This window comes from Nomascus leucogenys, chromosome 22a (genome assembly GCF_006542625.1).
Source record: "Nomascus leucogenys isolate Asia chromosome 22a, Asia_NLE_v1, whole genome shotgun sequence".
NCBI lineage: Eukaryota > Metazoa > Chordata > Mammalia > Primates > Hylobatidae > Nomascus > Nomascus leucogenys.
The window spans coordinates 58345543-58370344 of record NC_044402.1 but is presented as its reverse complement, the minus strand read 5'-3'; the positions used below and the strand labels follow the sequence as shown (position 1 = coordinate 58370344).

At 40.3% G+C, this 24802-nt stretch overlaps 2 protein-coding genes across 19 annotated transcripts in view; one reads left to right on the top strand and one right to left on the bottom strand.

Moving 5' to 3' along the window:
* The window catches only part of DST (dystonin), a 492147-nt gene extending 485905 nt beyond the window's left edge, over window positions 1–6242 (bottom strand). For 10 of the 13 annotated variants that reach the window (XM_030802602.1, XM_030802606.1, XM_030802604.1 and 7 more), the window contains exons 1-2: window positions 5819–6018; window positions 5166–5227 (exon numbers count right to left, since the gene is read on the bottom strand). In XM_030802602.1, the coding sequence (XP_030658462.1) occupies window positions 5166–5227; window positions 5819–5999 (243 nt within the window). In that variant the 5' untranslated portion in view covers window positions 6000–6018. Of the gene's footprint in view, window positions 1–5165; window positions 5228–5818 lie in introns of all 13 variants that reach the window. The other 3 variants (XM_030802603.1, XM_030802607.1, XM_030802620.1) reach the window with 2 other exon arrangements.
* Window positions 6243–6386: 144 nt separating this feature from the next.
* Window positions 6387–24802, top strand: part of BEND6 (BEN domain containing 6) — a 78471-nt gene continuing 60055 nt past the window's right edge. For 2 of the 6 annotated variants that reach the window (XM_030802628.1, XM_030802626.1), the window contains exon 1: window positions 6390–6872. The gene's annotated coding sequence lies outside the window, so the exon portion shown is untranslated. Of the gene's footprint in view, window positions 6873–24802 lie in introns of all 6 variants that reach the window. The other 4 variants (XR_004027786.1, XM_003254117.4, XM_030802627.1 and 1 more) reach the window with 3 other exon arrangements.

Genomic DNA, 24802 nt, shown 5'->3' with positions numbered 1-24802 from the left:
ACAGTTGGCCACAGGTAACTGAAGCCACGGTAAGCAAAATCACAGACAAGAGGGGACTACTGTACTTACCATACAACCTTCAGGCTTCTGCATAAATATCACTCCTCTTGGAAGGCTTCTCTAATCACTTGAGCTAGAAGCAACCATTTCACCAGAACTATTCCAACCATTCCTTTTCTACACATAATTTGTTACTTGGTATTTATGCTAATGATGTTTTTTTCTTTACCTGCCTTAAGCACCTAGAAGACAGAAATCATGTTTTCATGGTGCCTCTACAGCATGACACTTTGTATGTAATAGATACTTGGCCTATTACTTCTGGAAGAGGCTCAGAGATCATTCTCACATTACCAGTCATAATACAAAATCTAAGTATCAGTGACAAAAGAGACTTGACCAAGGTGACACAGTTAGTTCATGGCAGAGCTAGAACCCAAAACCAGAATTTTGAACTCGTATTCTTATAATCCTTACATTATGCCAATAATTATTGTTATTACCCTAGTTCCATTTTGCCATCCAGATCTCAAAGAGAGTCATTTTTGAGCCTTAAGATTACATAAAGATGCAAACTTCTCTGGAAAACATTTTGTTTCAGTTCTAATCTAGATGAATTTAACTGGCTTGGATGCATGAAAAAAAGTGGGAGTTTTTTTGTTTGTTTGTTTTTGTTGTTTTGTTTTTCTGTTTTGTCACCATGTAGCTAAAGTCAGGGTTAATTATATGGTAGTGTTGACTCTGGTATGATAAACTCTGTGAATAGGATTAATTTGTCTTTTTTACATATGTATTGGCTGTACACTTTTACACAGCAGCCTCCGATGCTCTCATTGCATTTGTGATTCATAGTTGGAAACGGCGCAGCAGTTCAGTTAGCATAACAGAAAAAACCAGTAAGTATAAAATTTCAGCACTGACATTGGGAGTGACCTAGAAGGAACTGTCAAGGGCAGGGGCTCCATCTCCAACCCTTTGTTAGCCCTATTGTCTAACACAGTACTTTGGACAGAAAGAGAAAACAAATGTTTATTTGAAAAATAATTGGGTGACACTCAATGAATACTACATCATGTGCACACTTACAACTTACGCCTGACTTAATTAGTATAAATTAATTTAGACCTAACACGTAACTCTAGACAAATTATTTATTTATAAAGATAACCTAATTATAAGGGATTGCTCAGTAATAAACTATCACTTTCCCTAATCCACTAAATTAGGTAATTCTTAATGAAAGATGAAAATTTAATGAGATGCTGTGAAATGTGGTTATTTTGCTGGCCATTCTCCAGTGATTTGGTACAGGGACACTTGAGGAACATAATGAGGACAACAGGGCTTAGGTGGACCATTGTTTCATTTAGGATAACTTACATAATCACTGGAAAAAAACTAAACGATTTGCCAGTTCAGTATTATAAGAAATGTCAACTAAAAACTCAATTTCCTTCAGTGAAAATTTTGGGTATATTATTCGCTGGGCTGTGAGCGACACGATTCAACACCAGAGGATAGACAATAAGTAGCCAGATAATTCTTGGGTTACTCAGTCCTTATCTTGTTATGTGACTCTTTGGGAACTGCTTAACTCTTTTGGTTCCTTTGCCTGAAACAGGAAATGGAGAGATTTCCTCAAAAATTGGTAGATATACAACACACTCTTCTCCCTCCTTATGTCAGACAAGGCTTCCCTTATTCCACTGAGCTCATGAATAGGGATTATTTACCACTATTCACTCTGGATATTCTCAAAGGGCATTATAATAGTCTCCATTCTACTGAAGTACTCCCAAGACCCTCTCTTACAATCTAATGGTACCTCAATTACCCATATCACTTTCTGAAATTTCCTTAAAATCAGGATTGTCACAGCCTGACTTTCACCACAGGAATCTAGGGTAACAGTTTACCATTGTTTAAAGTCACAGCATTAAAAGCATTATAAATCCTCAGGAAAAGTACACTTCTTAGATAATAGGATTCTAGAAACCAGAATGAACACTTGGTTTCTAGACTGTCTTACTACATCAGTGTGAAATCACTTCTCTTCATTAGCTGTTTAGAATAACAAGAACAAAAACACTGATAAGTGTTTAATATGCATACATAAAACACATATTTCTGTCTATTACTGAAATGAAGTTACACTGTTCAGGCCTTGCTAGCTGCATTAATTATTTCACATTCTCATATGCTATTTATGAACATTTAGAAGACTACTAAAAAGCTAGTAAAGTTTGCAAGTAAGTGAAAATAAAAAGGGTTGGCAGTTACGGTTCCAAAACATATTATAAAAATCTATATTATTTATTTCTAGCTTCATGAGGAAGAAACTGAAAAAATGTGTTTATTATATACTTAGTGAGGAGAAAATAGCTAGAGATCCTCAGATGAGGAAGGTGGCTTTTTTTCCCTACTACACAACTTTCCCAAAGCAAACTGAGTCCTGGTGCCATGATTTTTTCTCTAGGAGTATTTCTCTGACTACCTGAAAAGGAACCGGCTAAAACTTCCTGTGCAATTGGACTCCTTCCTGGGCGTGTGCGTACCAGAAGCAATACATTCTGCCAAGTAAAGCATCAAAGTGCTCAATGAACTTCTTCATTTGTATAAGGGCTAGCCCAAAGCTTTTTCGTGGTTCAAAGTGAGTCAGCAGATCCTAAACTCATTTTCCTCCTTTGACCATGGTAGAAATGCTGAAAGTCAGTTATCTACTTACTGAGAATGGAAGGAGAAACAGAAAGTACTAAATTCTTAGTTCAATATGACTATGATTTGTCAGAAATCAAAATTTTTTCTTGGATAATTATTTTGCAGCAGCCGCTACTAAAAAGCAACAAGAATATTCATTATGCTACACAAATTCTATTTTTTAAAATATGTTTAAAACCAAGTAAATTCAGAGGTATTTCTCAAAGAGAAAATCTTGCAGAAAATGGCATCTTGATAGAAAAAAGAAAAATATTCCCTATGTTTTCCTTAAGGGAAAATATTTCATTTATGTAAGCAAAGTAGTGATGAAATACGACATTCTTTTGCAACACAGTCCCATAATTTTTACTTATAAAATAGCATTCTTTGAGTGGTTTATCAAAACAGCTTGCTGATGGGTAGCCCATCAACAAATTAAACTAATATTGCACTTAAATTTTTCAGAAAAAAAATTCAAACCAAATCCATTTTGTTTCAATTTGTGATTTACATTTTTAGCACAAACTCCAGGGCAATTTTTAAAAGCCTGGAAAGATCCAGTAAGAGTTGAGATTTAGCAAATGTTGAATTCTGAGCAATGTCCTGAGAATGTGCATTTTTCTTTTCCGCCCAACTCTGAGCTCTATTTGCCCAGTTTCAGGAACTAGCACCCACTAGGATATTTTTTTTTCATTCATTCATTCAATAAATATTTATTAATAACCCACTGTATACAAGGCACTGAGCCAAATAGTGCGGATACAGCCCTAAACAAGAAAGATATGGTCCTGCCCTCAAGGAGCTCACAGTCTAGTAGACAAGGCAAATACCACACAAAGATGTCAAACTGTACCAGGAATCTTATGAAGTGAGTTAAGGCATTAAACAACTACTCCCAGCTTTCCTAACCAAATGCAAGCTCAGGACAAAAACATTCAACTGAGAGATAACTAAATAAGACATATTTGTATCTCATTTTTTGTTTGTGCTTTAGCTGAAATATCTGATGGCTAGTATAATAATCCAAAACAGGATTATTATTCTGGTTCTATCATTTATGTGTGTGGAACTGGGTATCTCTTTTTAAAATCGAAATCTTATATGTTGGTGTTTGCACTCTGTCAAATTATTTACTTCTCATCACATCTGAATGGGCTGTTCTATTGAATTAATCTCATATTCAAAAATTGTTGCTTTACAATAGTCCCGGTTTTTGATGTTTTCCATAAACTTTAAGTAATTTAATAAAGACTTGAAAATTTGCAAACATTATCGTTTATTTTTATACATTTTAAAATTCAATTTTACAAAATATAATGATAGCTACCAAATACTGAATACTTATTATGAAGTAAGTGGGATTTTTCTTTACACAACTTCTTGTAATTTCCTCCACTCTCCCATAACCCTGCAAGGTACTAATGGCCCTATCTTACAGATGGGTAAACAGAGGCACCGAGATGTATCACACAGCTAGTTAATGTAAAGCCAGGAATGGAACCTCTGATTACCTGACTGGTTAACTTATCCTCCCAAGAACCCTAAATTGAATAGAGTTCTCACCCTCCAGGGCTACATACAGTAGAATTACTCTTTGTGCAACATTTTAATGATATTGCAGTAATAAAGTTTTTAAGCAACTAGAACCCAATAAAACATCTAGGGTGGCATAAAATATCTGATTAACTAATGAAATGAAAGGCAAGATAACTTCAGGTAAATGGAGGGCGTTGAACTATGAAGTCTTTGCCAACATGAGTAAACTGCACCAAGCAGCAACCTCCAAGCCTGGCGGCGTGCAACTTTCCTAAAAAGAGGGGAAATTATCTTAGGATAAGTGGAGGTTGGCCTGAAAACTCCTAAAGAAATCCTAGGTCAGGGAGCGCTTGTGTTTCTTCAGTGGAGCTGGTTCCTGGGTGCAGTGATTAGGAGTTAATTGCCCTAGGCGGATGGTCCACGTTTTGAGAGTGGAGACTAGCACGAGCATTTAAGCACACACTACCATCATCGCTTTGCAAAAATCATCAGATGGTCCCCAATAAAACACGGAGAGTTTTATGAGAGAACAGAAATGTAAACTTGAAAATCTAAAATGAAATGCCCATGGATCAAATTGTTCTGCACTAACCTCTTCGTTTATCCAAGTGAACAACCAGAGTCAACTGACAGCACCCAGAAAACACTTCCACCAGCAAAATACAAACTGTAAACTCAAGTGACATCCACCCCGTGGCTAAGTTTTTTAAGGTCTGCAGCACTTTTAGGGTTTGCCTTTTCCCCTCTTGTACAACAGCTCCACTACACAAGAAATTTGCTAACACCGTTCGCTGGGCACTAATATGAAATCACTTAAAAAGAAACATGCCACTTTCGGCTAGGGGACAGCATGTTCGTCATTCAGTGTCCTACTGGTTTCTTAACACGCATATAATTAATATTGGTACTCAGGAAAGAGAACTTCTTCTGACCTTGAGCGTGCGCGCTAAATAAATTACCTCAGAACGAAAGTGGTGCGATCTCAAAACAGCATCTGGGGAGAAAAGAGAGAAATGAGACTTCATTTAACTCCTTGTTCTTCACCTACCGAGTGACTCATGACTTACCTGGGAGACCAGGGTCAGGAAAGCACATCGCAGACGCCTGGAATTCGGTGGGACATCCTGGGGGAGGGAGGAGGAGTCCTGGGGCCATTGGTCTCTACGTGATTTCTCCGCGAGAAGTTTGCATGAAAGTTCTGGGGGAGTTAGGGAGCCCCGAACTTTCCATGTCTTACTTTCTTACCCCTACGCTCCAGCGAAGGATGCGTGAAGGCGAGGCTGGCGCAGCCCCGGACTACGCTCAAATTACCCTTAAGGCTTTAGCAAACTGACTAAAAATTTGAGTTCGTTCCTCCCCTCCCTGCCCTCGGCATCGCCGTGGTTATTAAAACCTGGGAGACTGGAGGGCGGAGGTGAGGGCAAAAAGGGCAAGGGGTGTTAAATAAAGAAACGCACTCAGCCTGGGGAGTGGGCAATGATGGGGCTAGGGGCAGCCGAGGAGAAAGGAGGGAGCCGCGTTTCACTCTCTAAATCGGCTTAAATGTTCCTGGTAGCCCGCAGAAACCCGTCGCGGCGTGTCTTACCTCGGCTTCTTGAACGACCCGAAAAGACCGATTTCATCGGATGCCTCCCTTTCTGGAGCTTGCGGTGCCAGCAGCAGAAGAAGACGATGGTGGCGATGGTGCCCAGCAGAAGCAACAAGAGGAAGAGGGCACATTGGATGCTGTAGGGTCTCAGCAAGACGAGGAAAGCCGCGGCGATCATGGTGCGGGCGAGGCGAGGGCGACTTGACGGCGGGGCTGGAGGGCGGCGGCACAGGCACCCGCGCGGGGCGCACGCCGGGACGGCGGGCACGGGTGAGCGCGGCTCAGCGCGTCATGCCCGGCGCTCGCGGCCCCGCGCCCAGCCCAATGGCTGCGCACCCCGCGCCAGCCGCGCTACGCGAGTGATCCAGGGCTGCGGGGAGCGCTTGCCATGACTCAGCAGACAGCGACGAGGCTGCGACTCGGCAGCTGGGATCCTCTCCCCTCCCTCCCCAGGCGCCCCCGCCCCCGTCCGTGCGCAGCCCCCGGGCGCAGCCCCGCCGGGGACGCGGCGAGTGGGGAGGAGCAGCGCCGCCGCCGCGGCCGCCCGGGCCCCGCGCATCGTCCTGCGGCCGCCGCCGACCTCAGCATCCCAGAAGCCGGGCGCACGTGGGTCGGGGCGGGGACGCGGCGCTCAGGCTGCAGCCGCGGCAGCCTGCGGGGGGCGGGAATGGGGCGCCGCGGCGGGGGCTCGGCTGATGACATCACGGCCAGGCTGCGGCAGCGCGGGCGCGCGGACATGGCTGCAGCGGTTTCGGCGGCGGCCGCGGGCTGCGCCCGGGCCTGAGAGCCCAGCGCCCTCCCGCGGGGCCGCCCGCCAGTCCGCGCCGTGCGCGGGTGCATTGGCCGGGCGCCTCTAGCTTCCCGGACACCCGGGGCTTCCGCCTATCCAGCCTCCCTCGGCCAAATTGCTGCGGAGTCCGTCGTCAGGGGGCGCCAAGGAGCCAGGGGGAAAACCGTGAGGCGCTGACAGGAGCCTCCCGGCGGTGCTACCCCCCACCTCCCACCTCCCTGCGCCCCGCCCCGAGGTTGGGGCTTTGAAGGATGCAGCCGGGTGAGCTATTGCTTGTGGGGGGGGTTCCTCGCACGCTGAAGCGCGAGCGCCGGGTAGGGCCTTCCCTGGGAATTGGGATACTCCAGGAACGGGAGGCCCACTCCTCTCCAAGCCTCTCTAAACTAGGAGCGCTCCGGGGTAGTAAGCTCTGGTCTGCAGAGGTGAACTCTTCCACCCCAAACTTGGTGCTTATTTCGCAGCTAAGAATTGGGCACTTTCGATCTTCTTGTATCCCTGGGTTTGCCCTAAAACCCTGACTCATTTAGTGCATTTGAAGGGCAAGGCGATTTCAGATTTAGGGACCTGGCAGATGAAGTAAGTTGGTATTTGGCTTATAAATATTTGGGGGAGAAATTTTTTAGGGAGTGTGAGGCAATAGTGATCTCTCACACTTGCAGGCACACTCTGTCTGCCCTTTGTCCCCTCCCCACGTTTCTTCATAACCAGCAAAAAGTATACGGCAGTTGGTGGCCAGGGGATTTAACACTGATGCAGTGCCAGCACGGAAGGTATAGCGAGAGCGCTGCAGTGTGCCTTTCTGCGGACCGCCACGGCCACCTGGCCAGGAAGCGGCTGCTGCAGCAGTCAGTCTGCGGCATCTTGCGGCCTTGGCAGGCGATGCTGTGCCGCGTTCTGCTGCCCCCAAGGCAATGCTGGCTTTCCCTGTGTGGGGCTGGATTGTTTGTTTCATTTGCTCGCGTAAGAAAACTTTAATTATAGTGACAAGGTAGCACTTGACTGCATTTGCGGACTTTCTTATAACGACCGTATTAGCCTCTTTTTTGGAATATTTAATAGACTGAAGAAATTGTGTCATAAAAATTTATAAAATTTTGAAAAGCAGGTAAATAATTGGGAGGAATAAAAGTTTTATTTGCTTGTAGTGATCTCAAAATCAGTGTTGTTTTCCAACTATACAAAACCGTACAGCTCTGCATAAAAGCTTAATCATTGATGTCCTTAAAGCCAGTAACATATTACCGTGTGTTAGTATTAAACCTAAAAAGGCATTGGTTAATGCAGTCTCTTAGTGCCAGATTCATAAGCATGGAAAACAACAGATACGTTTTGTTTACAGCTGGTTTCCTAAAATAAACATTTGCATTGTTGACATGTTGCATCTCATTCATTCAGTTGTTTTGGATTGAACTCAGAAGGGACCTTACTTGGAGACACTGCATAAGGTGGGAATTTTGAATGGCAGCATGTAGGCTGCACTGAATTCCAGGATAGGCTTCATGGGTCTCTAGCACTCAGAGTGGGTGACAGGTAGCACTACATCATGTGCATATGGCTAAAGGTTTCCTGATACCGCAGCCCACTGCAGTGAGAAACTGTATTCAACAATTATGCAGAGGTTATTGAAGAAAATCCTGAGAGCTTGCAATGTGTGGCACATCAGGAAAGGAAGAATTCTCCACCGCATTGACTCAACAATGGCATGGTGGAGTAATTTAAAACAACAAAACTGAACTAACCATGTGCAGACATTGGGGGAAATAACTAACAGAATTTTGGAAGGTCATCTTTATGCTTCTCATTGACTGAAATTTGTAAGTGAGCTGAAGTAGCCTACATATCCTTGAACAGAAACATGTCAAAGACACACAGAATAGTATTCAAATTGCCCCAAATGCTATATTTTTTAACAACAAAAAGCAACTAAATAGCTATTATGGTTTTCTAATCTATGACTTTAGCACAACTGTTATCATCCTGCATCTTGCTGCGGCCATTTATAAGTTTCAAGTGCACACAAGAACATCATTTATCTCTCTTGGCAGGCAAATGCTTAACTGCCATGCAATAGGATTATAGATATTTATTTTTAGGTGCATTCATTTCTGTTCTTTCCATCAGTTGTCTTAAAGATACTAGTAATAAACAAACCAAATCCTTGAAAGAATTTAGTATTTAGTTCCATTGTTATTTTCTGATTTGTTTGTTGCTAATTTATCATTTTTTCCAAATAATAGCATACATAGTATTAATTGCTTCTGTCTGTGTGTTTATGTGGTGCCTAATGCATTGTGGAATTCAATAAATACTAAATCAGCCAGGCAGTGCTTTTTGGAAGTCAATTTAGTAGAAATTATACCTTGCCTTCCTGGTAGGTTTTTGCTTTAAAAAAAGAATAATTGACATTGTGTAAAAGTCACACCAAAAAAAAATTGTTAAGTTTGAGGATAGGGATGGAGGGGGAGAGCCATGGCCCAAATCTTTCATACAAAAAAATGAAAATTCATAATGGAAAAGTATGTATAATTTGTTGACTTTTTTATGAGAGTAAGTCATCATTGTCACCCAGAAGAAGACAAAAGAGTTGGGAAAGATAGCTAAGAGAGTTTGATACCACGTATGTAGAAGATGGTCCATTATACAGCCCTTCTTCCCTTTAGATTCTCAACCAAATTGGGAATAGACACAAGGAACCATAAGGAAATTAAAATATTGTGTTAACTCTATTCAAGATAAAGTCAGATTGAAGAACACAGCTTAGCCTCAAGGCCAAAATGGGGCATCTTATTCTTTTTTCCTTACTTGGCATGCCCACCCAGTCCACAGCTGAAAAATGACAGGCCTCCCCAACATTAGGGCAGGAAGGAACCCAACCTGTTCAAATTCCGGCATAAACACCAAAGGCAAAGGGAAGCCTGACACTTTACAATCCATATGGCGTTCAGCATGTGTGAGCAAGAGACAGGCCCATGTGTGAGAAGGGAATTTTATATATCACTCCTGCCCACTAATGGCTAGTAGGCCCTCCTGAGTTTTTCCATCACTAAGTCTTTTCATTCCCAAAAGATAGCAGTGAGTAATGTGCTTTGAAAAGGTGGCAGAAACATCTTCCTCGGTACTTTCTTAGAGGCAGAAAGTTGTGGCACAAGTTCCTTATGTATGGATTAAGAAGAAACATCAGAAAGAAGAAAAGTTTCCACCCTAAGCTGTGTAACAACCAGTTGAGAAAAAGGGAGGAACTGAAGATTAACTCAGGTTTTGAGCTAGGGTAGAGGAATAATTTGGAAGAAGATAACAAACTGCATGTTAGACCCACTGAGGTGGAAGTGTCAGAAGGACATCATTGTGAAAATATCCAGCAAGCCCATGGAAATGTGGAGAGGTCAGAACCCAAAACAGATAGGGACTCATCAACATTGTAGTTGGAGCAATGGAAATAGAGGAAATGACTAAGGAATAGATGCCAAAGAGCATCCCGGAATCAGAACTTTGGAGACGGCTTCCATTTGTGGCCTGGAGGATAGCAAAGTGGTCGAAGCCAGGTAGGGAGTGTTCCAATTTAGCGGCTTTCTGGAACAGATGCACAAATGAGAGGCTAAGGAGGGCAAGGACTGAGGACTGGTGACTAGGAGACCTCCGGAAACCTTTCATCGAACTGATTCATCATGGCAGGAGAGGCTAAAACCAGACATTAATGAGTTGAAGGGGGAATGAAGATGAAAAAGAGGAGAGGGTTGTTGTCTACAATCTTTGCAGAAATTTAACTCTAAAGGGGATGAGTAGAAAAGCAATTAAATCCTGAATAAAGGCCAATGGTGATTATTTTGTCAGGCTAGGGATATTTGAACAAGTTTCTAGGGAATTTGGGAGATGGAGCCAGAAGAGGGAGAGAAATAATTAAAGAGAAGGGAGAAGAGGACGTTCTCCTGGGGATTTGTGATTTAGCAATTTTGAGTCCCCGCAACAGACTAGCTCTTTCTAGTCTCAGGTTGCTTTGGACTCTGCAGAGTGAAAATTGAGCCTGACTAGTTAGGATGGCTCCGTGCCCATGGTTTCTTCCCCATCTAATCTGGCTACTAGTATTCAGACTTGAATAATGACTTTTAGGGAAAGATAAGGAATGTCTTGGAATGTAGCCTAGGTTGTCTGTGATTATTACCAATTTATATGGAAGTGAGTAAATTACCCAGTTGGTAATCACACAAGGACATTACATTGAAATGTTACCCCCTTGAAAACAAGAAGTTTAGGTAAGAATGGCTCTAGCAATAAATTATTAGAAATAAAGCATATTGACCTTGGCCTGGTAACTTCCTTGTTTCTAGGTGAAGTGTTTTACATATGCTTGTATTAAAAGGTAAAGGAGCTATATCATCTGGAAGGACCTACTCCATCTAAAATAAATTTGGAGGTGATTTCCAGCCACCAGAACCAGGGAAACCATCATGTGGATAGATTACTATTTTGTTTTTAATATTTGAGTTTTTGAAAGGAAAATAATTGTAACTTGCAGTAACATCAAATATTATTTTCAGCAAATATTCCCTGGTAAAGGGCTTTATTTTACCATAATAAAAACGTTTAAAATAACTTAAAAGTATACTGAGAAAATACTGCAAATGGAATTTATTTCAGATTGTTGTTTTAAAATTTTAGCTATTGTAGAGCCTAATTAGGTTTTGTTGTTCTATGGGTTACCACACTGCAGAAGCCATGATAATTCCAGGGGTGTGTGAGGGGAGTTCTTTTTGGGTGTGTGAGCATTACAGACTTTTCAAAAAAGTCAGCTGAGTTTAGGAGCTTAAAAACATCAATATAATTGGATTCATCGACTATGTAATGCTTTGCAGACAGTTTTTGGAAAGTAATCGTTTATTATCCACAAGCAAATAGAATTCATTTATATAGTTTCCACATTGAGTGTGGGATTAGTCATGCGGCAAAATACTGAGTCATTTGGCCAGGAAATTTACTCATAGTTGTATGAACTGCCAATGGAAAATTTGAGAGCTGTTCATAAATCAAATTATAAAGCTCTTAGAGTTATAAATCACTGAGAAATATTGTTCATTATTATTCAGATGGTATAAAATATTTCCACCATTTCTAAGAATGGGCAATTTACAAAGCAAGTTTGAAAGCTGAAGGTATTGCCTTCTAGATCCAAGATGAAACTTGCCATATAAGTTATAAACATTCTACATCTGAAACTTCTACACTTCTTAAGTAAAAAGATAAAAAATAAGGTGGGAGCTTTATCATTGCATAGCAAATGTTACAAGATGAATAAAATTTTGGTTATTATTTACAAATTAAGTTCTAGGTTGTGATGATAATAAAACTACAGCAACATTGAATAGCTAGAGTTCCCCTATTTCTTACAATAATTCTTTGTCATTTAGGACTTTTGCATTAAATATTTTGTGCTAATAGAGTTGTATGCAAATGCATCAATGCACTCGTAGCCTGAAAAAATATTGTCACTAGGAGAGCAGAGGTACTAAATGTACCAAGGAGAGCAGAAAATTGTGATGAGCAACTGATGATTAGTAAAAGATGTATTAATAATATATAGTTCCAGAGGTTATTGATACCTCAGTGTAAGGACATCCCATGAATCTAGGAACAGGAAGAAAAGTACATCTTAAAAATGTCTTTGTAGCCACAAATACTTTATGGAGTAAAACAGGGCAACAAACAGAAAACACACTAAATTGGAATATAGTAGAGTTTCTATTTCAAAGAAGAAAGCCATTAACCTAAAGCCTGTTCTTGCCAGTCCTATCTCTACTGTAGAAGTTCAAACTGGAATTCATGAGTAGGTTCCTAGAGACCTGAAATTACATGTAAAAACTTGTGTCTCATTTTGAGGACATGATCCATACCTTTCATTAGATTCTTAATGAGCTCTCCCCCAACTCCCCCAGTGAGAATCATCAGAATCATACAAATCCACATAGGTACTGAGGCTTCTGAATGCATATAAGTCATTTGATCCGTCAACAGTGGCAGCACCTGGGTACCCCTGAAACTGTAAGAAGTGTCTTGGGGACTATCCGTCCATGGTTAGCAAGGAAACTTTCTGTTCTAAACTACAAAAGTTTAGATAAGTCTCCCAAGTGCAGGTGAGTGCTGCCACCCAAAGACTAAATGGAGATGATTTGCTGGGAGTTAATTCGTCCTCTAGCATCTTTAAACTTATTGGGAGAGAGACAAATGAGTCCCCTAAGGTAACTCCCACTGGGATGTCAGTTGTAACCCTAAGAGAAGAAAAGACTGTTAACAATCTAGGACCACTTCCATAGACTTCTGTTATGGAAAGAAGGGATAAATTGATTCCTAAGCTGCCTTCATGCCAATTAACTACCCGATTTATAGCTAGATGTTTGAATGGACAAGCCCATTCCAAGCCAATAGGACTAGTCTTAAAAGCTAGTCTTGGGTTCACAGTCTGCAAAAATTGCTATAGTCTTAAGGCCTAAAAGAGGGACAAAAGGAATTCGTATTAGGTTCCCAGAAACAACTCATAGACATTCTGGTAAATATAGCCACCACTCTTCCTAAATCCTTCCCCAAGCCCACATTCAACATGCTGTGGAGTCTGCAGACCTGGTAATTGGTGCCCTCAATCCCACCACGGTGATTCTGCACTCCGGTGGGAAGACTGCCCATCCAGCTGTTCAGTTTCACCTACTCGTTGTTTCTAGCGTCCCACCAGGAGTGGAATGCTATGGTTTAAATTTTTACCTCTGCAAAAACTCATGTAGAAATTAGATTTTTTTTTGTGACAGTATTGGCAGGTGGGACCTTTGAGACATGATTAGACCATGAGGGCTCTGCCCTCATGAATGGATTAATGCTGTTACTGTAGGAGTGGATTTGTTATAAAAGAGCTAGTTCAGCCTCCTCTCTCTCTCTCTCTCTCTCATCTTCATCTTCCACCATGTGATGACACAGCAAAACAGCAAGCCACTCACCAGATGCCAGCACCTTGATATTGGACTTCCCAGCCTCCAGTACTGCAAGCCAATAAATTTCTGTTCATTATGAATTACTAAGCCTGTGGTATTCTGTTTTAACAGCACAAAACAGACTAAGATACCACTTTTGCCATATTTGTGGGCCTCAACTCCCTCCCCACCACCATATTTCCAGGATACTAGGTCTCGATGTCACATCATCATGATCACATATTGTTACAGTATGAAGCTGGTTATTTCATTATGTGACTGTCTGACTCCAGTGGGCAAGTCCAGTTTCCTGAGGTATCCCGATCTGTCAGTCTGGCTAGTTCCTTTTGCTCCAAGTTCTCTTCTGATCCTCTAGGGTTTGGTGACATAACATTCATGCATTCCACACAGAAACAGACCTTGGATCAATATGATTTCCTGGGTGCCTCAGACCCCCTCTGGGCCTAGTGAGCACTGTTCTTTGCACACTTTCAGTCTGTGGTCATTTGTAATGAGGCAGGAATCTACCCAGAGAAGACATTGCAGGATTACAGTTAATGTATCAGACTTCCTGGTGGTTTGCTGTCTGGTGAGCTGTTAAAAGTCTAGGTCTTAGTGCCTAGATTAAGGGGCACCAACAGCACCCTGGGAGTTGATTGGTGTGATCATTATTCACCTGTGCCACTTCCCCAAAAGGCATGGAATCACATGTACTGGTCATCCTCATTACTGAATGGCTACCTTGATGTGGACCACCTAGTTATCTGTAGTAACAGCTAGCACTTACTGAGTATCTACTCTCTGCTAAATGCTTTACGTGCATTTATTCATTCAATCCTCACAGCAGCCCTGAGTAGGTATTACTCTTACTCCAATTTTATAGATGGGAATTCCAGGGCTTAGAGGTGTAAGGAATTGCCTAAAGACCACACACCTAGCAAGTGGCATCAAAATTCTTCAGCACTTCACAAACCACACAAACCATTCCTGTTGCATGTTTTCCATTTGCATTGCCTCCCTGCTTCATTTGCACTGCAGCTCTTCCCCTAAAGGAAATCCTCTTAGTTAGAGCTTGCTGAGCAGCTACTCTTCCTCTCTTCTGACTCTCCTTAGGCTACTCCTACCCAGATTAATGAAGGCCATCCTGACACTCCAGCAGAATGTCAGATGTTTCCTTGTACACGAGAGATGCGGTCCTCTCCTTTAGCCTGTGAGGAATTTACCTAGGCCACACCTCGTAATCCAGCAACTTCACAAGACTCTTTGTATTAAAAAATTATAGTTTCACCCTTACCATTTCATTGCCGTGTCTCCATCATTATCACTTGGGTAAATTTGACTCAGCATCTCCAGAAAACTGAAGAAGCTTAAAGGGGCCAAGCTGACTCCTACTTTGGAAAAAGGGCTCTATGGGAGACCACCTGGCTGTCCTTTATAAAAGAGAAAGCTATAATAATTTTTTTCTTTATATTTTTACAAAAGATTGAGGTTTGTCTAATATAGACTCATAGGCATCAAGGTTAATTAGCTATGTTTATTGAAGCCCTCCCCTGTCCTCAGTGCTATAAACTCCCCTCCTACTCTCACATGTTTGACCTAAGCTTGTATGGGGGTAATCTGGTTCAATTTGCTTCAATTAATAATAAAAGTATTACTATTAATAAATTAACATAATTTATTACTATTAATAAATTAATATAATATAATTAATACAATACTAGTAGTGGTATAATAAAATACTACTATTAATACATTAATATTATAGTTACAATATTAATATACTTAGTTATAAAATATAATATTTTTATAATGATAATATTGATATATATTGTTAATAATATAAATAATTGTTATAAAATAAATAAGAATGTAGTAATTATATTATTACAATTAATATTATAATTAATAATTAATTTATATTATTATATGCCTAACATATCAACTCATAATGGGGTATTTTATTATTCCCATTTCACAGATGGAGAGACAGAAGCACAGAAAGATTACATGGGTAGTAAGTATTGGAGCTAGGGTTATGGATCACAGTTTGGCTTTAGAGCCTATGATTGTAAATACTTATGTGACCTGCTTCACCATCTAATACATTTGTAAGGGTTTCAGACTGGAAGACTATCTTGAACTAACTACATAGCAAAACTGTACCTCTACTAATAAAAAAGTATCTCACAAAGCTTTCTATCTTTTCATAGAAGGACAAGTTTAGTCTTTCCCTCTTTCTGTGAACAGGATGTACATTTGCCCAAGGTTCTGTGTCCTGCTGACTGTTCTAACAACTTCTCCACCATAAAATCAAGGACTGACAACACAGTCCCCAAATGCCATCCCTGCTAAATCCCCTGTTCCTCTGTCTTTTTGTCTTTTTTTTTTTTTTTTGAGATGAGGGCTTGCCCTGTTGCCCACGCTGGAGTGCAGTGGCCTGATCATAGCTTACTGTAGCCTCCATCTCCTAGGCTCAAGCAGTCCTCCTGGCGTAACCTCCCAAGTAGCTGAGACTACAAGCAGGCACCACCATACCTGGCTAATTTTTTTTTTATTTTTAGTAGAAGAAGTCTCATTATGTTACTCAGGCTGGTAATTCTTGGCTTCAAGCAGTCCTCCCACCTCTGTCTCCCAAGTATTGGGATTACAGGTGTGAGCCTCCTCACCTGGCCTCCTCTCAGTCTTTGACACTTCTGAACCTCGAGGTTGGGTTGCATACTTTGATCTCACTCTACCCATCTATCCATCCTTGCTTTAGTATAGCTTCCTGGGCCTCAGCTGGCTTAAAGAGATTCATTCCATTTCCTTGAGCTTTCCTCTTTGATCAACACTTGCATCCTCCATCCTTAACTGGTTTCTTAGTTCTGACTTGCCCTATGGCTAACCACACCCAGATTTGCCAATACACTGAGAGAAGATGGCCTTTCACATTCCTTTTCATTTTGATTACGAGTTTATTGATAGCACTTTCACTCATAAATATATAATAAATGTATTTTTCTAAATGACCTTCATAGGGATAGGGAAATAACTTGATAAAATGTGTAATGTAGTTGATCATTTGTTTTTTTAAAATTTTAATGTTGCTTCAAGGTGGTAAGAAAAAATATCAGAGTAAGGAGAGAAATGATTGGTAACAGGTAAGAGGGGAACTCCACTTAAGATGATTTATTAAGTAAATTATCTAAAATATGTGACTCAGCACATTAATTATATTTAGACCTAAACTTTTGGTAGTATAAAATTACAAAGTTAATGGAGATAATGGTGAATGGTAACCAGTTATTTCGTTAATATATGGTATTAGGCCAGGCATGATGGCTCATACCTGTAACACCAGGACTTGTGTCAAAAAACTGCTTAGAAATATTATTTAGCAAATAGATATGTTGATGTTGTTAGGAGCTAGGATTTTCAGTGAGAGAGAAAAATGCATTATAAAATCAGAGGATCTCTTGAGCCTAGAAGTTCAAGGTTGCAGTGAGCCTTGATAGCGCCGCTGCACTCCAGTCTCTGTGACAAAGTGAGATCCTGTCACACACACAGAAAAATTTATATATATACATATGTGATATTAACATAGTGTATAATGGGATAGATATTTCAAAAAGAAATGATCTCATCTTTTCACATTATAATTGATTAGATTAATATTTGAGAGTTAAATCACTCCTGATTTTTATGCATAAGCATTGATTCTTGGATCAGAATTACATATTACATTTTGTGAATTTACAAAATTGGTCTAAAAGTTATTAATGTTGTAGAATACATTTACTTAAAGCAAAAAGCATAATAATCTCATTTTGCTCTCAACTTTCAAGATGAACAGAAAGTTCCACATTAATAAAAAAATGTGAAATAGAAAACAGTTCACATGACTTACAGTCCTCCTAAAATAGAACTTGTAATTGATTTTACTCCTCTCTAGGCTTAACTCTGAACCTGTGGTTTGTTTTTTGTTTGTTTGTTTTTTGAGACTGAGTCTTGCTCTGTCACCCAGGCTGGAGTGCAATGGCATGATCTCGGCTCACTGCAACCTCCACCTTCCAGGTTCAGGCAATTCTCCTGCCTCAGCCTCCAGAGTAGCTGGGGTTACAGGCACTTGCCACCACACCTGGATAATTTTTGTGTATTTAGTAGAGATGAAGTTTCACCATGTTGGCCAGGCTGGTCTCGAACTCCTGACCTAAGATGATCCTCCTGCCTCGGCCTCCCAAGTGCTGGGATTACAGGCGTGAGCCACTGCGCCTGGCCTGTTTTTTTTATAAATATGAGGGAAGGCACGTAATTATTGGGGGGACAAGTAGTAACACAATAATAGCCAAGAAGAAAATGTTCAGAGGCCCTAGAACCACAGGAAAATTGTAGAGTCCCTCTGAATTTTGCATTTACTTTCTTGTGCAAATTTTCAGATAGTTCTGCCTGTGCCTGCAGGCTTTTTATTGACAATTGATTGGGATAAGTGACACTGTGGAGCAGGTGAAGATTGCTTTCCACTTTTCCCAGCCTCTTATTTCTGTGCTATTACCTCTGTGCTATAGTCTTCTTCATGAACACATCAAGATGAGAGTAAGCCAGCCACACTGTTTAATTTCCGATAAGACAAAGGCTGGGTCATTTAGCACTTGGTTCTCTTGCCAGGTCAGGAGCAACAGAGGGACTCTGGTACAGATGATGAAGCTAACATGTGGAGCCAGTGATACCAGCAATACTAGGGGTATTGATCCAGTAATACAGATATGAGCATGCATGAAGAAAAGAGCAAAAAAATAAACCCCTTTGCCACTGGGAATAGAGCTTGATCAGTGGTAGGATGGGTCATGTCAGAACATGGAAATTAGAAATACAAGCCATATCCAATAGAACAGTAACAACCCAGCAAACAAATAGTGTAGATCAGGTACATTGTCAGTATCAGATGTCCGTAGGGAGGTAACAGGTGGAAGTATTGGCAACGGAAGGAATATACTGGCTGGCAACAAATAGACACACAGGCAATCAGGAGGTATGAGGAGCCCTGCCATGTTGTATCAGTCAGAGTTCTGGCAAGAAATATATGGCCCACTAAAATTAGGATGATTTGAAAAGGCTTTAACTAAGGGACTATTTAAGAAAGTGTGGGCTGGGTATAGGGAAACCATGAGGGATCATGCTGTACCTCAGGGCTAGTCATAGTGGAAATGTTACCAGCCCTGGACCAAAGGGAGAGGAAAGGCATGGTTATTGCAACCTGAAAGGAGAGGGGCACATGAAATCTGAAGTGACCCCACAGGAAGGGAGCCGGGAGGATAAATTCTCCTGATTCGCTGTCCTCCCTCCCTCTGATCTCATGCCTGGACACTCACTGGCTGAACTCAGCTGAAAAGAGAGTACGGGAGCCCAAACAGGTCAAACTCCAGATTCAGAGAGTGAAATAGAGACAGCTAGGGAAAGGATCTGGAGGGCCAAAGAAAGGATCTCCTTCTCTAGCATCTAACCAGGACTATAGTCCTAGTAAACACTGATGAGCAAGCCCAGACTCCAGTCTCTGTGGGAATGGTACTACAGGGCAAACTTAGGCAAGGAGGGCCCTGTGACGGACTACTTGAAGTGAAAAAAGCAAGAATCTCATTATTGGAATTGACAACCTGTTACAAAGCTGACTTGATGATTAGTTTCTAAGTTCTGGCTTGAGCCCTTCTTCAGCCTGCTTATGGATTACCAACTAGGAATGGTTGCCAGATTCCACTGGGGACCTCAGCTCCCACATCTGTAAAGTGTGATAATATTTGTTCCTACCACAGAGGGTGTCTGTGAGGATTAAATGAGTTAGTAGAGGTTAAATGCATAGAATAGCACCTTATATATGCTAAATATTCAGTAAATGTTAGCTATGTTTTTATTCTTAGTAAGTGAAAGGCAGAATTGGAGAGATCCGAGGATGTCATATAGGGCAGTATAGGGAACTGAATTAATTTCTTTTCTAGATAATGGTTACACATATGAAAACACATGATATCACTGCTTATTCATTCAATTAGCTTCAGTAAAAGTACGTCCACAAACTCCAGAAAAATAAGAATGTTTTTCTTTCCTTTCCCTTCATGGAAAATACAAAATGATTCAGGTCTATAGCCCCCCCAAGCGTAATGCTTCTTTTCTTTTCTTTCTTTCTTTCTTTTCTTTTTTTTTTTTTTTTTTTTTTTTTTTTGAGACAGGGTCTCACTCTGTCACCCAGGCTGGAGTGCAGCAGTAGGAACACAGCTCACTGCAGCCTCAAACTGCTGGGCTCTCATGATCCTCCCACCTCAGCCTCCCCAGTAGCTGGGACTATAGGTGTGCCCCACCATGCCTGGCTAATTTTTTTTTTTATTTTTTGTAGAAATGGATTCTCACCATGTTGCTCAGGCTGGTCTTAAATTCCTGGGCTCAAGCAATCCTCCCACCTCAGCCTCCCAAAGTCACAGTGGTGTGAGCCACTGCACTTGGCCCAAACATAATGTTTCTTAGGCTCCTGCATAATCTCTAATCCAGTCAGTCCAAGTTATGCCATAATAGTTTGGCAGCACATCCTGAAGCACACTGACCATCTTTTTAATCGTGATATTGCCAGAACAACTTGGAAATTGAAAATATTTACGTCATTTGAAAATGAAGGAAGTGGCCGGGTGCGGTGGCTCACGCCTGTAATCCCAGCACTTTGGGAGGCTGAGGTGGGCAGATCACGAGGTCAGGAGCTCGAGACCAGTTTATTAGAGACAACCCCGTCTCTAATAAAAATACAAAAAATTAGTCGGCCGTGGTGGCAGGCATCTGTAATCCTAGCTACTCAGGAGGCTGAGGCAGGAGAATCACTTGAACACAGGAGGCTGAGGTTGTATGAGCAGAGATGGCGCCACTGCACTCCAGCCTGGGAGACAGAGTCAGACTCTGTCTCAAAAAAAAAAAAGAAAAGAAAATGAAGGAAGTAAAAACATACAGTAAGTTGAAATGCTGCCTAATGGACATAGTAAAACCCAGTAGTTTTCCCTCTAGAAGTCAGAACACTTTGGTGAGAAAGCCATGTATTTGTTTCGCTCAGTAGAGTGCTGTCTGAGGGTTGGAGTGCTCAGAATGCACCCAATCGTTTACAGCCATTTCAATCTTGATTTGTCTTCCTCTAGAACATATATAACTAAAAATAAATACTATAGGCATCTCCTTCCTCCATGCCCTGTCTTGCTATGCAGCTGGACTCAAACTAGTAGTCCGTTTTATAGAAATCATTAAGCCAGCCACTGGCTATTTAGAATTATATTGGCACTAGTTTCCTGCCACTTTTGAATTTATTTAGAGGGGATTCTTCAGTTCATATTCTGACCTGAGTACTACAAGGGGTCTTTTATGTCTATACATATCAAAACTGATATATGTGTAAAGCAATCCAAAACTTTTGAAACCTATGAAAGGGTACTTAGGTTTTATTGTAGTGCTGTACTTGCCTTTCAAAATTTTAATTGAATTCATAATAGAGAACTTATATTTAAATACAAAGGCAGATGAGACACCCGTATGATATTTTGATATTAATTTAGTTTCCTTAGGTTTGGTGACTTTTTTTTTTTTAGAATTTCAGAGGTGGCTTTTGAATTCCTGCATTAGGTGTGTCATTGATTTGTTAAAATTAAACATAAATGCATTGAGAATTTATGTTTTGATTTGCTTCCATTAATTACAAAACTCCCCTTTTTCTAGGTTTTAATTCTGAGACACCGTGTTTTTCATAATTTGGATGTTGCTTAGGACATTGTTTTTCAAACTATGGATTATAATCCATTAATGGGTTGTGAAATCAGTTTAATGTGCTACGACCAGCACTTTTTTTAAATGAAATAAAATAGAGCAGACAGAATAGAAACTGAGACAGTGCATTGCATGTAGTAACGGTAAATATGTTTCTTAAAATTTTGTTTTACTTGTATGTGTGTGTGTGTTTTCTAGATCAAAATGTATTTTTTACTGTAACAGTCAAAAAAAATTTAAAGCCCTTGGCTTATATTATTCCTCCAACCACATTTTTTTTTCTTTTTTTGAGACAGAGTCTCACTCTGTCACCCAGGCTGGAGTGCAGTGGCATGATCTCGGCTCTTTACAACCTCCGCCTCCCGGGTTCAAGCGATTCTCGTGCCTCAGCCTCCCCAGTAGCTGGGATTACAGGCACACGCCACCATGCCTATCTAATTTTTGTTTCGCCATGTTGGCCAGGCTTGTTGAAAACTCCTGAACTCCGGTGATCTGCCAACCTTGGCCTCCCAAAGTGCTAGGATTACAGGCATGAACCACCGCACCCCGCCCCAACCACATATTGTAAGTGTTATCATGGCTGTGTTCATGTTTCATCTCATCTCCTGCAACTATTAGAGAATTAATAAGATGCATTCTTTCAGTAAATAAATAAATAAATAAATTGGGGGCAGATAGCCACATAGTGAATTTTTTTACTACATGTCAGAAACTGGTAGTATTTAATATGTAGCCATATTCATAATGTACCTTCTGAATTTGCTAATTGGTAGCTAATACAAACATTGAGTCACCTGTTTATGGAATTTATAACATAATATTGACCTGAAATCTACTGGAAAGTAGACATTCTAAATAAGGTCTGATATGTCTATATCTGGTTGGTCTTGAGTGAATTGTGTGTTTGTGAAGAAACTTGAGGATTTGCTCTTTAACCAAAGCATATCTGCAGGAGAAAAGTTTAATATTAATACAACTTGGAATAATACCAAAACTGTGTTTTTGTAAACTAATTTGTTTTTCTCCAAGTTTTTTGTTGTGGTAAAACACACATAACATAAAATTTACCAACTTAATCATTTTTAACTGTTTGGTTCAGTAACATTAAGTACCTTCGTATTATTGTGCAACCATCACTACCATCCATCTCCAGGATACTTTTCATCTTACAAAACTGAACCTCTGTGCTCATTAAACAATAGTTCCTATTCCCTCACTTCCCCCAGCCCCTGGCAATCACCATTCTACTTTCTGTCTCTATGAATTTGACTATTCTGGTACCTCATGTAAATGGAATCATACAATGTTGGTATTTTTGGAACTGGCATATTTCACTTAACATAATGTTCTCAAGGTAAATCCATGTTATAGAACATCAGAATTTCCTTCCTTTTAAAGGTTGAATACTATTACATTATATGTATGTGCCCATTTTGCTTATTTATTCATCTTTCGATGGACATGGATTGCTTTCCCCTTTTAGCTATTGTGAATAATGCTGCTATGAACATGGTATGCAAGTATCTCTTCAAGACTATGCTTTAATTCTTTTTAGTATATACCCAGGAGTAGAATTGCTGGATCATACGGTAATTTTATTTTTAATTTTTCTAGAAGGTTCCATACTGTTTTCCATCAGTGGCTGCACCATCTTACATTACCACCAATAGTGCACAGGGTTACAGTTCCTCTATATCCTTACCAATACTTATGATTTTGTTTTTTTGTTTGTAGTCATCCTAATGGCTATGAGGTAGTTTCTCCTTGTAGTTTTGATTTGCATTTCCTAATGATTAGTGATGCTGAGCACCTTTTCATGTGATATTGGCCATTTGTATATCTTCTATGGAAAAAAGTCTATTCAAGCCCTTTACTCATTTTTGAATCTTTTTTTTGTTAAGTTTTAAGAATTCTGTGCGTTCTGGATATTAATCTCATTAAATTCATGATTTGAAAATATTTTCTCACATTCTATGGGTTGCCTTTTTAACTCTGTTAATAGTGACTTTTGATGCACAAAACTTTAATTTGCATGAAGTCCAATACTCCTATTTTTATTTTTTGTTTTATTGCCTATGCCCTTTGGTATCATACCCAAGAAATCTTTGAAAAATCCACTTGCATAAAGCTTTTGCCATATGTTTTCTTTTTACTTTACTTTTCTTTCTTTCTTTCTTTCTTTCTTTCTTTTTTTTTTTTTTTTTGAGACAGAGTCTTACTCTGTCACCCAGACTGGAGTGCAGTGACATGATCTCAGCTCACTGCAACCTCCCCTTCCTGGGTTCAAGCAGTTCAAGCAATTCTCCTGCCTCAGCTTGCTGAGTAGCTGCGACTAAAGACATGTGCCACCAGGCCTGACTAATTTTTGTATTTTTAGTAGAGATGGAGTTTCCCCACTTTGGCCAGGCTGGTCTCGAACCTCTGAGCTCAAGTTGTCTACGCATCTCGGCCTCCCAAAGTGCTGGGATTACAGGTGTGAACCACCGGGCCCAGCCACCGTATGTTTCCTTATAAGAATTTTATAACGAATTTGTTTTTAATGATTTTGCAAGCCTAAATTAATTTTAGCAGGAATTAATAAAGTTTAAAGTAAGAAAGTGTAACTCTTGAAAACTAATTATATACTTTAAAAGGAAAAAGGATTGAAAGGAAGACTTTTACACTTTTATTTCATACACTGTCTATGTGTGATCTTTCACTTTTATAATGAGCATTACTGCCTTTCAGATAAAAAGAAGATGTATTTCTCAATTATGTCACTTTCTACAGTACTCTAAGCACTTCAGTTCTCAGTAGAAAACTGACACCCCATTTTCCAATAGAAATGTATTAGTAAGTTCAGGCTGCTATAACAAATACTACAGACTGGGTGGCTTAAACAACAAAAATTTGTTTCTCACAATTCCGTAAGTTAGAAAGTACAAGAACAGGCCCAGCAAGGTTCAGTTTCTGGTGAAGGCTCTATTTCTGGCTTACAGGTGGCAGCCTCCTTGCTGTGTCCTCACATGACAAAGAAAGAGAGAGATGTGATAGGATTAGTGGCCCTATGAGATAGATATCTCTCTCTCTCTTCCTCTTCTTATAGGGCCACTAATCCTATCCCATTAGGGCCCCAACCTTACAATCTCAATTAACCTTAACTGCCTGCTAAAGGTCCTATCTCTAAACACAGTCACATTGGGGGTTAAGTCTTCAACATATGAATTTGGAGGATGGTGAGACATAATCAGTCCATAGGAAAAATATTTTATTTCTTCTGAACAGGGAAACTTCTGTGGTTGAGAAGAGGAGAAATCATATAAAAGACTTGGGATTACCATATAGTTTTACTGCTAAAATTGATTTTCCTGTGGAGCATTGATCTACTGTACAAAGAAATGAAAAATAAAGAACAATCAGAAGGTCTCTACTTTATTGCCCTGGATTTACTGAAAGTGTGGTGATGATGCATTTGACAAAACATAAAACCAAAAAGGA